The sequence below is a fragment of the Clinocottus analis genome, unplaced genomic scaffold (genome assembly GCF_023055335.1).
Source record: "Clinocottus analis isolate CAN_PGR_092001 unplaced genomic scaffold, fCliAna1.0.p SCAF_3, whole genome shotgun sequence".
NCBI classification, from domain to species: Eukaryota; Metazoa; Chordata; class Actinopteri; order Perciformes; family Cottidae; genus Clinocottus; species Clinocottus analis.
This window is the reverse complement of record NW_027176042.1, coordinates 16,097,562-16,109,759: the sequence shown is the minus strand read 5'-3', so window position 1 is coordinate 16,109,759 and position 12,198 is coordinate 16,097,562. Positions and strand designations below refer to the sequence as shown.

The 12,198-nt window shown below is 38.7% G+C and overlaps 2 protein-coding genes across 2 annotated transcripts; both read left to right on the top strand.

Moving 5' to 3' along the window:
* The first annotated feature begins 194 nt into the window (after window positions 1-194).
* fam83e (family with sequence similarity 83 member E) lies at window positions 195-6,227 on the top strand. The gene is made up of 10 exons (XM_068594754.1): window positions 195-240; window positions 571-1,100; window positions 1,626-1,772; window positions 4,041-4,165; window positions 4,250-4,684; window positions 4,968-5,027; window positions 5,110-5,184; window positions 5,275-5,512; window positions 5,588-5,794; window positions 5,927-6,227. The coding sequence occupies exons 2-10, from the start codon at window positions 633-635 to the stop codon at window positions 6,101-6,103; spliced, it is 1,932 nt and encodes a 643-aa protein (XP_068450855.1). The 5' UTR covers window positions 195-240; window positions 571-632; the 3' UTR covers window positions 6,104-6,227.
* Window positions 6,228-7,098: 871 nt separating this feature from the next.
* On the top strand, window positions 7,099-12,152 carry utp3 (UTP3 small subunit processome component). The gene is made up of 16 exons (XM_068594739.1): window positions 7,099-7,281; window positions 7,556-7,643; window positions 8,631-8,687; window positions 8,786-8,842; window positions 8,929-9,034; window positions 9,120-9,188; window positions 9,297-9,418; window positions 9,824-9,976; window positions 10,093-10,164; window positions 10,467-10,507; window positions 10,591-10,687; window positions 10,850-10,984; window positions 11,063-11,199; window positions 11,279-11,345; window positions 11,615-11,722; window positions 11,874-12,152. The coding sequence occupies exons 1-16, from the start codon at window positions 7,265-7,267 to the stop codon at window positions 11,961-11,963; spliced, it is 1,416 nt and encodes a 471-aa protein (XP_068450840.1). The 5' UTR covers window positions 7,099-7,264; the 3' UTR covers window positions 11,964-12,152.
* The last annotated feature ends 46 nt before the right edge of the window (window positions 12,153-12,198 follow it).

Below are 12,198 nucleotides of genomic sequence, written 5' to 3'. Positions count from 1 at the left end.
GAAATACTGCAGCTGTAAAGATCAGAGAGAGGCACAGTAGGATTGTAAGTTTGTGTCAGAGGCAAGTGATCTGTCAGCTGCAAAGAATTTCAGTAATCTGAGAACAATGTCAGTAAGAAGGAGTGGAAGGTAAAGGAGTCGTGAGATGACATGCCGGGGAGGGAACACATTGACATCTACAGCTCCGTTTATGAGAAGCATAATACGCGAGCCTGAGAGAAGAGACATGCCGTCTTGGAGGTGAGTTTCAAATTCAGTTGCTTTTTGTGTGTTGAAGCAAATTTACATTTTTCAAAACACTGATCACTTCTATTCATCTATATTTCTTCTTATGTCAACTTGAGGCGGGGGACAAGGCTGGTGCAGGACATAAAATGTGTTCAGGACTGAACTTGTGAACACTAAAGAGGCTTGCAAACCATTGTCTGCAACATAAACAGCAAAATATGATGTGTTCTGGGCAGCTCTTGCCAACAAGGACATATTGTCACCTTTTACCAGAGGGATGAAAAAAATCCCTTTCACAACAAAGAAGGGTGACATATGCTGGCCTGTGTTCGTCCACAACAGGAGTCAGTCGTGAAGACTTTGACAGCTATCACTTAATCCCAGAGACACACCGCACTGCAGCGATGTCCAACTCACAAGAACAGAGCCTTGATGAGAATGCAGTGTTCCTGCCGGTGAATGAGTACTCCCCGGAGTTCCTCCATTGTGAGAAGGAGCGTCAAGCAGTGGAGAGACTCCTAAATGCAGGACCAGAGGCCTTCTACAGCTCCGTCGGCATCGAGCGCTCTGGCTGCTTCCTGTCTTCTGAGGAGGTCAGCCAGATATCCAGCTGGTCTCAGGACTATCGCTTTAACGCGCAACAGGTGCAAAGTCAAGAGAATGGAGAGGAACGCAGCTCAGAGATGGAGGACGTCTGTTCCACCTACTTCCCTTCCCAATCAGACACACCAGCCCCGGACCTGGACCTGGGCTGGCCTGAAAAAGGCCCCTGCGTGGCAAAGGGAAGCGCTACAGTCCACACCAGCCCTCCCGCTGATGGAGAACCTCCAGTCAGACAGATCGTCAGACAGCACTTGCAAAAGGCTGGCCAAGTATGCAAATATTGTTTTATCTGGATCAACACACCACATTTCTTCATAAGGGTCGAGGTGAAGGTCATCAGTGCTAACTCGAATAACTGGTATTTTACTTATCAACACGTTTCACACTTAATACTTTCAAACCACCACAATTGAGAGGTAAATGTTGTAGTTTTTGCTCCACTATGTTGAATTGGTGAGTTTAGTTTTAGATATTTCTTATATAAACTAAATTATGCAAAGCACTGCTTCAGTCTAAACTTTTCAGTGGTATATTGAGTAATCAGATATTAAGTAATCTGCAACAGCTATAATAGAAAAATTCTGCTTAAAAGGATAAGACATCAATAAATAGCCATTTTATGTAATCTGCGTTTAACTCCTTTTACTCCTGTAAAATCCTCATCACTTATTTCATTGCCAAACACTATTTTCTTGTAAAAAAAAAACAAAAAAAAAACATGTCCTGTTTATCTCAGCCACTTTCTGAATAATCTTGACAATTACATGCTGGGTGACATTTTGTGTGTTACCCAGGTAATTGCCATTGCAACAGACAGATTGACAGATGGTGCAATTATTGGTGATTTACACAATGCTGCTTCACGGGGTGTCCCCGTCTACATTATACTGAACCAAAGGTCCATTCAAGAGAACTTCACGCTCAACAGGCTCAGGCATCCGGTGAGTCACCTTCTGCAAAACACACACCAACACCTATAGCAACTATCTGCTGTTTATGTTGGACATGGCAATAAATAAACCAGAGACTTTGTTTCACCAAAACCAAACACCATCAGTTTAGAAGCGCAGCATAAGGTGTTGTGGGATTCTTCCAAACAAGATTATATCTCAATATAGGCCTCAGAGTTATTAAAACTTTTACACACAGCAAATGTACTCTTGTCTTGCGAAGCGTCCTTTACTTTGGCATGCGTACCGTAGGAATGCAACTTGTTATTTTTAACGTCTCAGTTAAACTGGTTGCACAGCATTCTTGGTTGCTAGTGTTTCTTTCCAGTGTTGAAATGTTGTATCTGCTGTTGGAACAGAATGAAAACATTTCATTTTCATGAACCAAATCCATGAAATGGATATGGTGTTGCAGGGATGATGTATTTTTGCAAGCCAACTACGTAATTTAGTTTGGCAAAGACATTTTGACAAAATTCCAATTAGATTTTTCCACTGGATTATTGCAGCAAATAAAAATTTAATAAATTGTGAAAAACACATTCATGACACTTAATCTTTATAAATGAATAACACATTCATTATTTTTTTTAAGTGTGAACGCAATCCTTAAACTTAAGATGAAGGTGTCAACAACTACACCTCAGTTGCATGAGTGCAGCAACAAGACTGTAGAAGTCAGCCTGATGATGTCATTTTGGAGTCTCATTTAGCCAAGACACTCAAAAGCTTTTAAATTAGAGGGTACTGACATTTTATATTGTAAACCCCTTCACAATGTCTTAAGCACGTGTTGACCACTTGTATAGGAATAATTGATGCAGCACATTACAATTAGGGAAATTACTTGTTATGTTTATTATATGATATTGATTTCACTGATATGCCTTGACTACAACAACCTGATGCACCAGTCCAAGCCATGCTAGGGATGTGGCTCTAGGGATGGCAGTTTTGATGGATCTTTCCAGCACATTTGATAGGGTGCCATGAAATTTGATAAAGATCCGTGAGGCTCAGAGTATGAACCCGAGTGACTTCGATGAAATGTCCCAACCATTATTGAATTGATCTGAAGTAAATTCAGCAGACAGATTGATGCTCTCAGGATGAATAGTAACAACATTTCACCTACCAGCATCATCAGGTTGGATACTTTGGTTTATGACTAAATACCTGCAACTATACTACAGCAGCTCCTGTTCGCATGTGTGACCACAGGCAGCGACGAGGCCCTGATCGGCTTCAAACTATACTTTGTACTGCACCTAGATCAAAACCACTAAAGAGCTTGCAGTTTAAAAGGATCCATGTGGCAGTGGATGGCTTAAAGAGACCAAGGATTACCGCTAAGGATATGATATTCGAAAGACTTAAACAGGAAATTAAAATACAGGACGTCCAACACATCTAAACAGTTAAAACAAACAAAACAAGTATATATGTAAAATACTTGGATACAGAGTCACAATTAAAAACGGAATAAACTAACTCACATCAAACAGTGCAAAAGGAAGCCTAGTAGCACAAACCAAAATTAAGTAAAACAAAATCATAAATATAAGAAAATTGCTGACTCAAACAAAACAACAGCAGTCAATGTCTCCAGCCTGCTCGCTGCACAACCCCCATGCAGAAAGCTCTACGAGGAAATGGGAATCTCTGGAGCTGGACTTAGAGTAAGAAAACAGAATAAAACCCACAGCAAACATGCCTCAATTTAGGACACTTAAGTCCACACCTGCAGAAGCCTGGGAGTCGACGAGAGAAACAGGTGGCTTATGGCTGGCTTATATATATATATATATATACATATATATATACATATATATATATATATATATATATATATATATATATATATATATATATATATATATATATATATATATATATATATATATATATATATATATATATAGTGGCCCAGACTAATTGGAAACCAGGAAGTGGGAGGGGCTTAGGCCTACTTAGCCCTACAGTGGCTCTGGAGGAACATTTCATGAGACTGTGACACATGCTAACACAATAAAATAAGAAAGTGAACATGGTACATTACATTTAAACTGAAATCTAAAAATACATCAGGATGGTTGCATTGTTACTGCAATGTTGGAGTGCTAATGCTAGAATTTAGCTCAAAGCCCCTAGCATAATATAACATAGACTAATAAATACGAACTTTGTCTATGACATCATGGATTATCTCCAAGTTCCAGTGCTCTCAAGTTTTTATATTTTCAACTTATGTTTTGACAGAACATGCGGGTCCGTGTTCTTGGAGGGAAAACCTTCTGTTCAAGGACGGGGAGAACGGTGGTCGGGGATATGAAAGACAATTTCCTTCTGGTGGATTTAGAGACAGTGATTCATGGCAGCTACAGGTGAGCAGTCTTTTCTTTTCGCTCATTTCTTTTGTACCGCACACACTTAAGAGTGTTGTAACACGTCGTCTTTGCACTCTGCAGCCTCACATGGACGGACACCCACCTGCACCGGCAGCTGATCACCGTTCTAAGTGGCCCAGTTGTTGAATCATTTGATAGGGAGTTCAGGATCCTTTTTGCTTCTTCGCTTGCCATCCCAGACACATGGAGCTTTGCAGGTACTCATGTCAATGTGCCTCATCAGCTGAAAGAGCACTCAGATCATGGGTTTAAAAGACTTCACCATTTGGAGCCTGAGATGTTCAACCCTCCATCCCCACCTGCTGATTACCTCCTGGACTGGGAAGCTATGGGTGTTATCCAGAGAAACCGCTGCTTCCCTGAAAGTCCTCTTGATCAGCATGAGGAAATCATGGCCAAGGAAATACCACTGCAGAGCCAAATGCTGTTCATAAAAAACACACCCATTGTGGAAGGTTTCAATAACAATAGAAACCAATTTGTTGAAAAGAAAAGGTACTCGGATTATCTTGATTTTGAGGTTGTTTTTTTTTTACATTTATGCAAACATAACGCACACACAATGTATGCAATACAGGATGTGTTTGTTATATTTCTTCTATAACTTACCTGGTAATGAAACTTGCAACAAAATATTGAAACATATTTCATGTTTGATATCATTCTTTGAGGAATTTGCGCCATGTAGCACAGCATAATTGTAATATTGTGTGCTCCATGGTGTGAGTCTTTTTTTTCTTCTTTTTTTTTTACATTTCCCTCTCTTTGTATGTGACAGGGTTTATGAAAACACCTCTCCAGTCACAAACAATGTGCCATATAAATCTCCAACTTTCAAGTGAGTCTTGTTACAGCCAATTCTGTCATAATACTGATTAAGAGTATTGGCTCTTGTCTTTATCTGCTAACAAGAAATGCAGCTTTGTTCCCAGGAATCATCATAGCAACGCACAGCCCTGGCTAACAGACCCGAAAACTCAAGAAAGAATGAAAATGTAAGACCCAAAAGATAAATGAAACACATAATAATAACATAATAATGAAGGTTAATATTTCATCTAAAATATACTTTTTTTCTGCTGCAGGAGGGAACACATAATACATAAAGCCATTCCCAGGCAACTTTCCATTGAGAACAGCAACAATTTAGATGAACAAAAAACAGCAAGACTTATTCATGATAAAGCAACAGAACCAACGTCCGATATGTTTATACTTTCGTCTTCTCAAAAAAGAGAGCAATTAAGGGCAGAAGCCGTTTTGGAAAAAGAGAGCAGCGTAAAAGAAACAAGCTCCAAAGTGGAGAACACACCATCTTCTAGAGTAAGTAACTCCTTTTATGTCAAAACACTTTTGTTAAACTTGAGAAAGAAATTTAAGAAATGTCACTCCTCACAGAAACCTTTAATCCTGAGGATGCCACAGTCTGAGAGCTTCAGCTCTCTGAGTGACATTATGAAGAAGATTCAGCCTCATCAGAGCACTTCAGGACTGCTCCGGAAAGGATCAAAGGCTGCCGTATCAGAACTGAGCCAGTCCATGATGGAGCTGAGCGTACACAACCCGGATAATGACCGAGTCCCAGTGCCCAGGTTTAAGGCTGGTGTAAGTGTGCGGATACGTTGTTTCTTCTGGGATAGAGGAAGAGATACTGCATAAACACATGTATTTCTCACAGAGATGTTTCTCACGTAGAATAACTTGAATCGTTGAATCAATTTATTGAATTTTTTGCAGGGCTTTGACCCGGATTATATGACACCAGCTCTTGCCCTGATGAAGAAGAGGAACGAAGAGTTGAAACCTTCATTGTACAGAACTCCAAAAAACTTTCTGCCCAGAGAGAGGCCTCGCAGCTCCAGTTATGGACTCTGGAGGAGCTCAATGGCAGAGACTGAGGGAGAACAAGAATAAGCAGCGAGGAAACAAATACATGCAATATGTTCTGCAGTAACATCTTCCGTCACTGAGGAAATGCAGCTTGTTACAACCTCTGCAGTGTTAATTACCAGCATTATGCCCCAAAACAAGCTGTGACTTGGAGAATAAAATCATTGTTATACATTCAAGATGTACCAGTTCTATCTGTTGATGTAATTCGTCACTGCATTTGATGGTTTGGTGTTTTACTGCATGTTTGATGCAAGGTTTACTTTAAAATATGTCTTAATAATTATAATTTTGTTATTGCAGCAAAAAGAAGACATGATAAATGTAATAAATGGATGAAAGGGAAGATGTTGAGCGCCCTGATAAGATGTCAAAAGAGTCAACAGGCATGTAGCTAACAGTAACAGTTAAAACAAAAACAGGTACCAATATGCAGCAATTAAAGTTATAGTTAATAAGCAAAGAAAAATAAATCTAGACTATTATCACAACTATTCACCAGTAGGAAGATAATTTGTGGAACATCAGAGAAAACTCCTTGAAACCATCATTTAGAACTTCTTGGACAAATAACTGTTGTGAAATAAACAAAGAGAAGAAAATATAGCACTTTTAATAGTTATCCACCGGATTTAAGTTGTGTCATATTATATAATAACAAACTGGTATTGGATGGTTTCCTCTGTCTGCACAATAATTGTCATTGTTATTTGGTTGACATTGTATGGAAGCCCAGTAAAAGAAAAAAAAGAAAAAGAAAATTACGAGATAAAAAGTCAAATTGATCACTGTCTAAATCTTACTGTGCAAATATCTCAGAATTATTACTTTTTATCTCATAATTTTCTTTTTTTCTCCTTTACTCTCAGAAATGGGCTTCCATACTTTGTTTGATTGTTAGCTAAATTAATAGCTACAACTAAATAGTAAATGCAATACTCCAGTCGTCTAGGGGGCAGTGTGCGTCTTTCACGTCGCTGTGGAGACAGATAAAATGTAGAAGAAGAAGAAATCCCGGAAACACATGGTCACCAACACCAGAGTGGCGATGTAAAGTTCCGACTCAACTGAATATTACCTTTTTCATTTGCCATTATCTCTAGATATCTACATTGACGTTCAACGGTGTAGTTTTGTAATCATTGTTCGTAAACGCGACGCAAACGCGTTTCTTTCATTTCCATCATGGGTCGAACAAAAAGGTGAGTTTGGCTGAAGTTAGCTCAAAACGGAGTTGTTTGTGTGTATAACGTAATGGATATGCTAACGTTACACGTCGTCTCTTAGCACTGTTTACTCTGGCTTCTCGTGGTCATTAACAGCGAATTGTGTTAAAGTACAATTTGGTTCCATGTTGTTGATGTCTGATCATTCCTAGCTATATAATTTTCATCATATTCTAGTTATTTAAACATCATCTGAGTGTTTCAGAGCAGAGCTTAAAATTGACCCCATTTCTTTTGTCTTTTTGCTCAGGGTTATAAAGAAACCAAGGCTAAAAAAGACAGAGCAATTTGATGAAGATGACCCTGAAGCCTACAAGAGCATGCCTGTCCCTGACAAGGTAAGAGGAGCCAGCAGAAGATCCTGAAGTTTAAAAGGCTGATGAAAAGGTCCATAAGGGCAAGTCCACGTGTGTTGTATGTCCAGTATGATTCCAGTTAGACAGAGTTGTATGACATAGACGTGTTTAAAAATATATTACTGAGTCAAAAGTGTTACTACAATAGGAAGCCCACGGAAAACATCTAATATAGAGGTTCAACATACTCGGAGAAAAAAATGTGTATTATACTGTGTATATATGTATATGTACAACAGATGTTGATGATTTTAATTGATACCTTTTAAAAATAACAATAATATTTTTTTTTTATAAAAAGGGTCATATCATGCCTATTTTCACATTTATACTTGTATTTGGGGTTTCTATGTAAAACATCAACATTATTTTTCTGCACAAAACTGTCACACAATCTAGCAATATTGACAAATCAAGTATTGCTCTATTTTCTATAAGGAGGGTGATTTCCCAAAAGTCAGAGCCCACGGTCAAAAATTATGAAGGTTGATATTATCGCGGCTATCGGATGTAAAAGGCAAAAACAATGTGTATATTGACTACACACTAACCTTTAAAAAAAAATAAAAAATTCTTACCGTATGTCAGTATTATCTGTACGTCAGGGCCATCAGCTCTGTGTGTCATAACTGTCAGTGATGTGTTGCTTCTTTTACACACTGATTGTTTCTCATCAATACTTTAATATCAACAATGTTTTGACTGTTGGCTCTGGTATACAATATTAAGTCTAAATTAGAGGTTCACTGGTAAGTTTAAGTAGTAATCTAGAAATTAAGGCCAAACAGGTCAAAATGGGGAATAATCATTTCAAAATGTTTATTTAATACCTGTAAGTACTTATAGTAGCCACAATCTGATGATATGTAGTCTAATACAATCAACTAAATGTTCCCACGTGACCTCTGCTTTGGTGCTGTAGTTACTTTCATCAGTCTGATATGCACGCATCTCATCTTTTCATTTTAGAAATCGTCCCAGTACACCAAGGACAAAATTGATGATTTTCACGATGACAAGATCGCAGTAAGTTTACCTCAATAGTAGATCTGTGGGACATTTATGGAGTTTCTGTTTTTAATCTTTTTTTAACTTATTTTTTTTCTGCGGTCTCTTTCGCACAGAAACTTCTCGCCAGTGGTGTTCAACTGGAGAGCGACCAGGAGGAAATGGATGATGAGGTGATTGTGTGTTCATTTTTGGATTTATATTCAGAAAACTAATGTAGTCAAGGAATACATTCTAAATGCTCAGCTGAATTTGACAGGAGGAAGTAATGGCCCTGGACGATTCAGAAGAAGAGGAAGAGGAAGAGGATGAAGAAGAAGAGGGGACAGACATGGAGAGTGATCTCGAGGGCAAAAAAGAAGACGGTAAACAAAAAAACATCAGTTTACGTCCAGGATTGGTTTTAATATGATTTTAGCTCATTTAACGGAACTTTGTTGTCTTGCACAGATCTGCCTAATGAAATGGCGTGGGGCATGAAGAAGAAGATGTTCTACGACTCTGACTACGTCAGCACGAGTAAGCATCTTTTTTATCTCCAAGAATATTATTGGAGCGATCCATGATGATGTCGTTGTCTGTGTGGCGAACTTTCGCTTATGCTAAATTTAAATTGTTTTCTTGCAGAGGGGAGATCTCAAAACGAGTTGGAAGCTGAGGAACAAGAGGAAGAAGAAGAGGCTAAAAATATCCAAAAACGTTTAGCTGCAAATCTGAGCGAAGAGGATTATGATTTAAACTTTTTCAAGGTAATTTGTCTTTGTAAATCTCTCCTGCACATATGCAGTTTCAACATGTGATGATAGAATTGTCTTATAGCCCTGCACACATGACAGTTGGGTGGGAGGCATCCGTCGGTTTGTCCTCAGGAATGTGATATCTCAAGACCGCCTTGAGCGAATGTCCTCAAATTTGGCACAAACGTCCACCTGTACTTAAGGATGAACTGTGACCTGATAAAACACACTATTCGCCCTAACAAAGAATTGATATTCTAATTATTACAATTTCACACAGACATTTAATAGGATAAAAGGATGATACTTTGGACAAGCATGGGGGTAAAACTGCAATGTGACAGGTTGATGGAGGCATACAACCATGAGGCTGTAGTTCTAATTTGTTGATTGTGATTGCTTTGTGTTTAAATGAAGGAATTTGCTGTGGAGAAGGATGAAAACAAGACTGTAGAAAAAGAAGAGAGGATTGTGAAAGACCTGAAGCAGATGTCCCAGAAGGAAAAAATGAAACTTTTAAAAAAGGAGTCACCAGAGCTGCTTGAACTTATTCAGGATTTTAAAGCAAAGGTGCAACCAAAACACATTCACAGAACAAGTACAGATTTAATTTGCCAAAATATATTAATGCAGTTGCCACAGACATTTAATTGATGTGAATTGTTTTGTATGTATTTGACATGCAGCTCAATGAACTAAAGGATGAGTTGCAGCCTCTTGTGGAGATGGTCAAGGAGGGAAAGATCCCACCAGGAAAGGTGTGTGCGTGTAATTCAATTTCCAGCTGTGAATTTGTCACCAGAAAGAATTTTAAAGGCAATGATTTTAGTTTTTGTAATAACAATCACAACAGTTAGATTCTTTCTTTTTTATAATGGATATTGTGAGATGTATTAATAAGAGAAAGCTGAACTGCTGTGGTAAAAGTTTGTAGTTTATTTAGGTTGGAGTAATCAAAAAGTGTGTGTGTGTGTAATTATTATTATTATTATTATTAATGTCATGTTGCTATGGCAATCCAGTATGTGAATCTGAAAAAAATGTCTTCCTGTTTTCCTAGGGTGCTGACTACCTAAAGACAAAACAGCAACTGTATCTGAAGTAAGTTGTACTGTTGTTGTAATGACATTTGCAGAATTACATCATTGTCCTTCATTGAACGGCTCATGATTCTTTCCTCCCAGTTACTGCACGAACATCAGTTTTTACTTGGTGCTGAAGGCGAAACGAATCCCTGCTCATAACCATCCAGTGATTGAAAGACTGCTGACCTACAGAAATGTAAGCCAACAAATTGACATGCATCACTCAAAATATTTTCACCCTCTATGTCAAGAAAACTGTCCAATTACTTTTAATTTTTGGAGGATCTTGAAGTATCTCCTCTACACAACCACATTGGTTGCAACCCAGTCTTACTGACTCTTCAATTCCTGTTTGTAGCTCATCAATGAGCTCAGTTCAGTGGATGCTCGGCTTGCACCTCAATTTCGCAAGCTGCTAGCTGGTGTGGGGAAGGAAAAAACTAGCAGACCAGCAGAGGGCCAAAAAACCAGAGTCGCCAGCAAGATAGAAAAGGTGAGATTTGTGGGGTTTCGCTTTGAATCTGTTGCTGATGTTTCACATGTATGGTAATGAGTGCACGTTGCTTTGCAGGATTCTGAAGATGCGCCGCCTGAGGAAGACTCGGACTCAGACTCAGACCTGGACGAGGAAGCGGCTCTGCGTTTCTACAGAAAAGTGGAGGAGCGGTCAAAATTGAAGAGAAAGATCATTGTCCCAGAAGCTGAAGAGTAAGTGTTATCTAATTCTTCAAAATAGCAGTTGGGACAAATTCAACTGGGGACCTGATACATTTTAAATGTGTTGCAGGATGGAGGTGAAAGAAGATGAGGAGGAGGAGAATGATCCAGATGCTAAAAGAGGAATCACTTACCAGGTACAGCATTACATTCACAAGTAGAATAACTTAATCTTCAAAATAGAGGACCAATCTCAAAGAGGGTACAATTTATATTCAATTGTTTTTTGGGTCATGAGTGTGCCTACTGGGAAACTGAAAGTAGATCAGATCAAGCTTACACATGTTTTTTCCCCCCCAATATAATTCAGCACCCCTCACACTATTTATTTAATGCATTTACATGTTTAACTGTCATTCCTGATTAGTTTTAGCACACTAGTAATGTGCCTCTACCTATTCCACAGATGTCTAAGAACAAGGGGCTGACACCCAAGAGGAAGAAAATTGATCGAAATCCCAGAGTCAAGCACAGAGAGAAGTTCAGACGAGCCAAGATCCGCAGAAAGGGCCAGGTTTGTACTCGACACATTAATGAGACAATTTTAAATTACACCGCTAAAGTGCATCATAAAGCTTCTGAGAACTGTCTCCGTCTGTCGGCTCATCAGTTTGAATCAAGAGTATATGTGGCTGTGGCGAACACGTTCTGTTCATCTTCACCAGGTGCGAGATGTTCGTCGGGAGGAGACGAGATACAGCGGAGAGCTGTCCGGTATTCGTGCTGGTGTCAAGAAGAGCATCAAACTTAAGTAGCGATGCAGGAATCTCAAGTATGCTGCCAAGTAGAATCCCAGGATTGAACAGTTACATGTTATCTTTCTTATAGGTGTGTAGTAAAAGCATGTCACTGAATTATTCAGCTGTCAATAATTTAAAAGTCAAATTGTTATAATTTTCTACAATCATTGTGCAATGCTAATAAACATTGAATTAACTTCATAACTTGTATATTGTACCTGTTCAGGAACATAACATAGCAGCACATTAA

Excerpts from the sequence above, each read along its gene's own strand:
- utp3 (XM_068594739.1), top strand. Across the intron at positions 8,688-8,785 it reads TTCACGATGACAAGATCGCA|AAACTTCTCGCCAGTGGTGT; the intron begins GTAAGTTTACCT and ends TCTTTCGCACAG. Across the intron at positions 9,189-9,296 it reads CTCTGACTACGTCAGCACGA|AGGGGAGATCTCAAAACGAG; the intron begins GTAAGCATCTTT and ends GTTTTCTTGCAG.
- fam83e (XM_068594754.1), top strand. The coding sequence starts at position 633 with ATGTCCAACTCACAAGAACAGAGCCTTGATGAGAATGCAGTGTTCCTG. Across the intron at positions 1,773-4,040 it reads TCAACAGGCTCAGGCATCCG|AACATGCGGGTCCGTGTTCT; the intron begins GTGAGTCACCTT and ends ATGTTTTGACAG. Across the intron at positions 5,513-5,587 it reads AGAACACACCATCTTCTAGA|AAACCTTTAATCCTGAGGAT; the intron begins GTAAGTAACTCC and ends CACTCCTCACAG.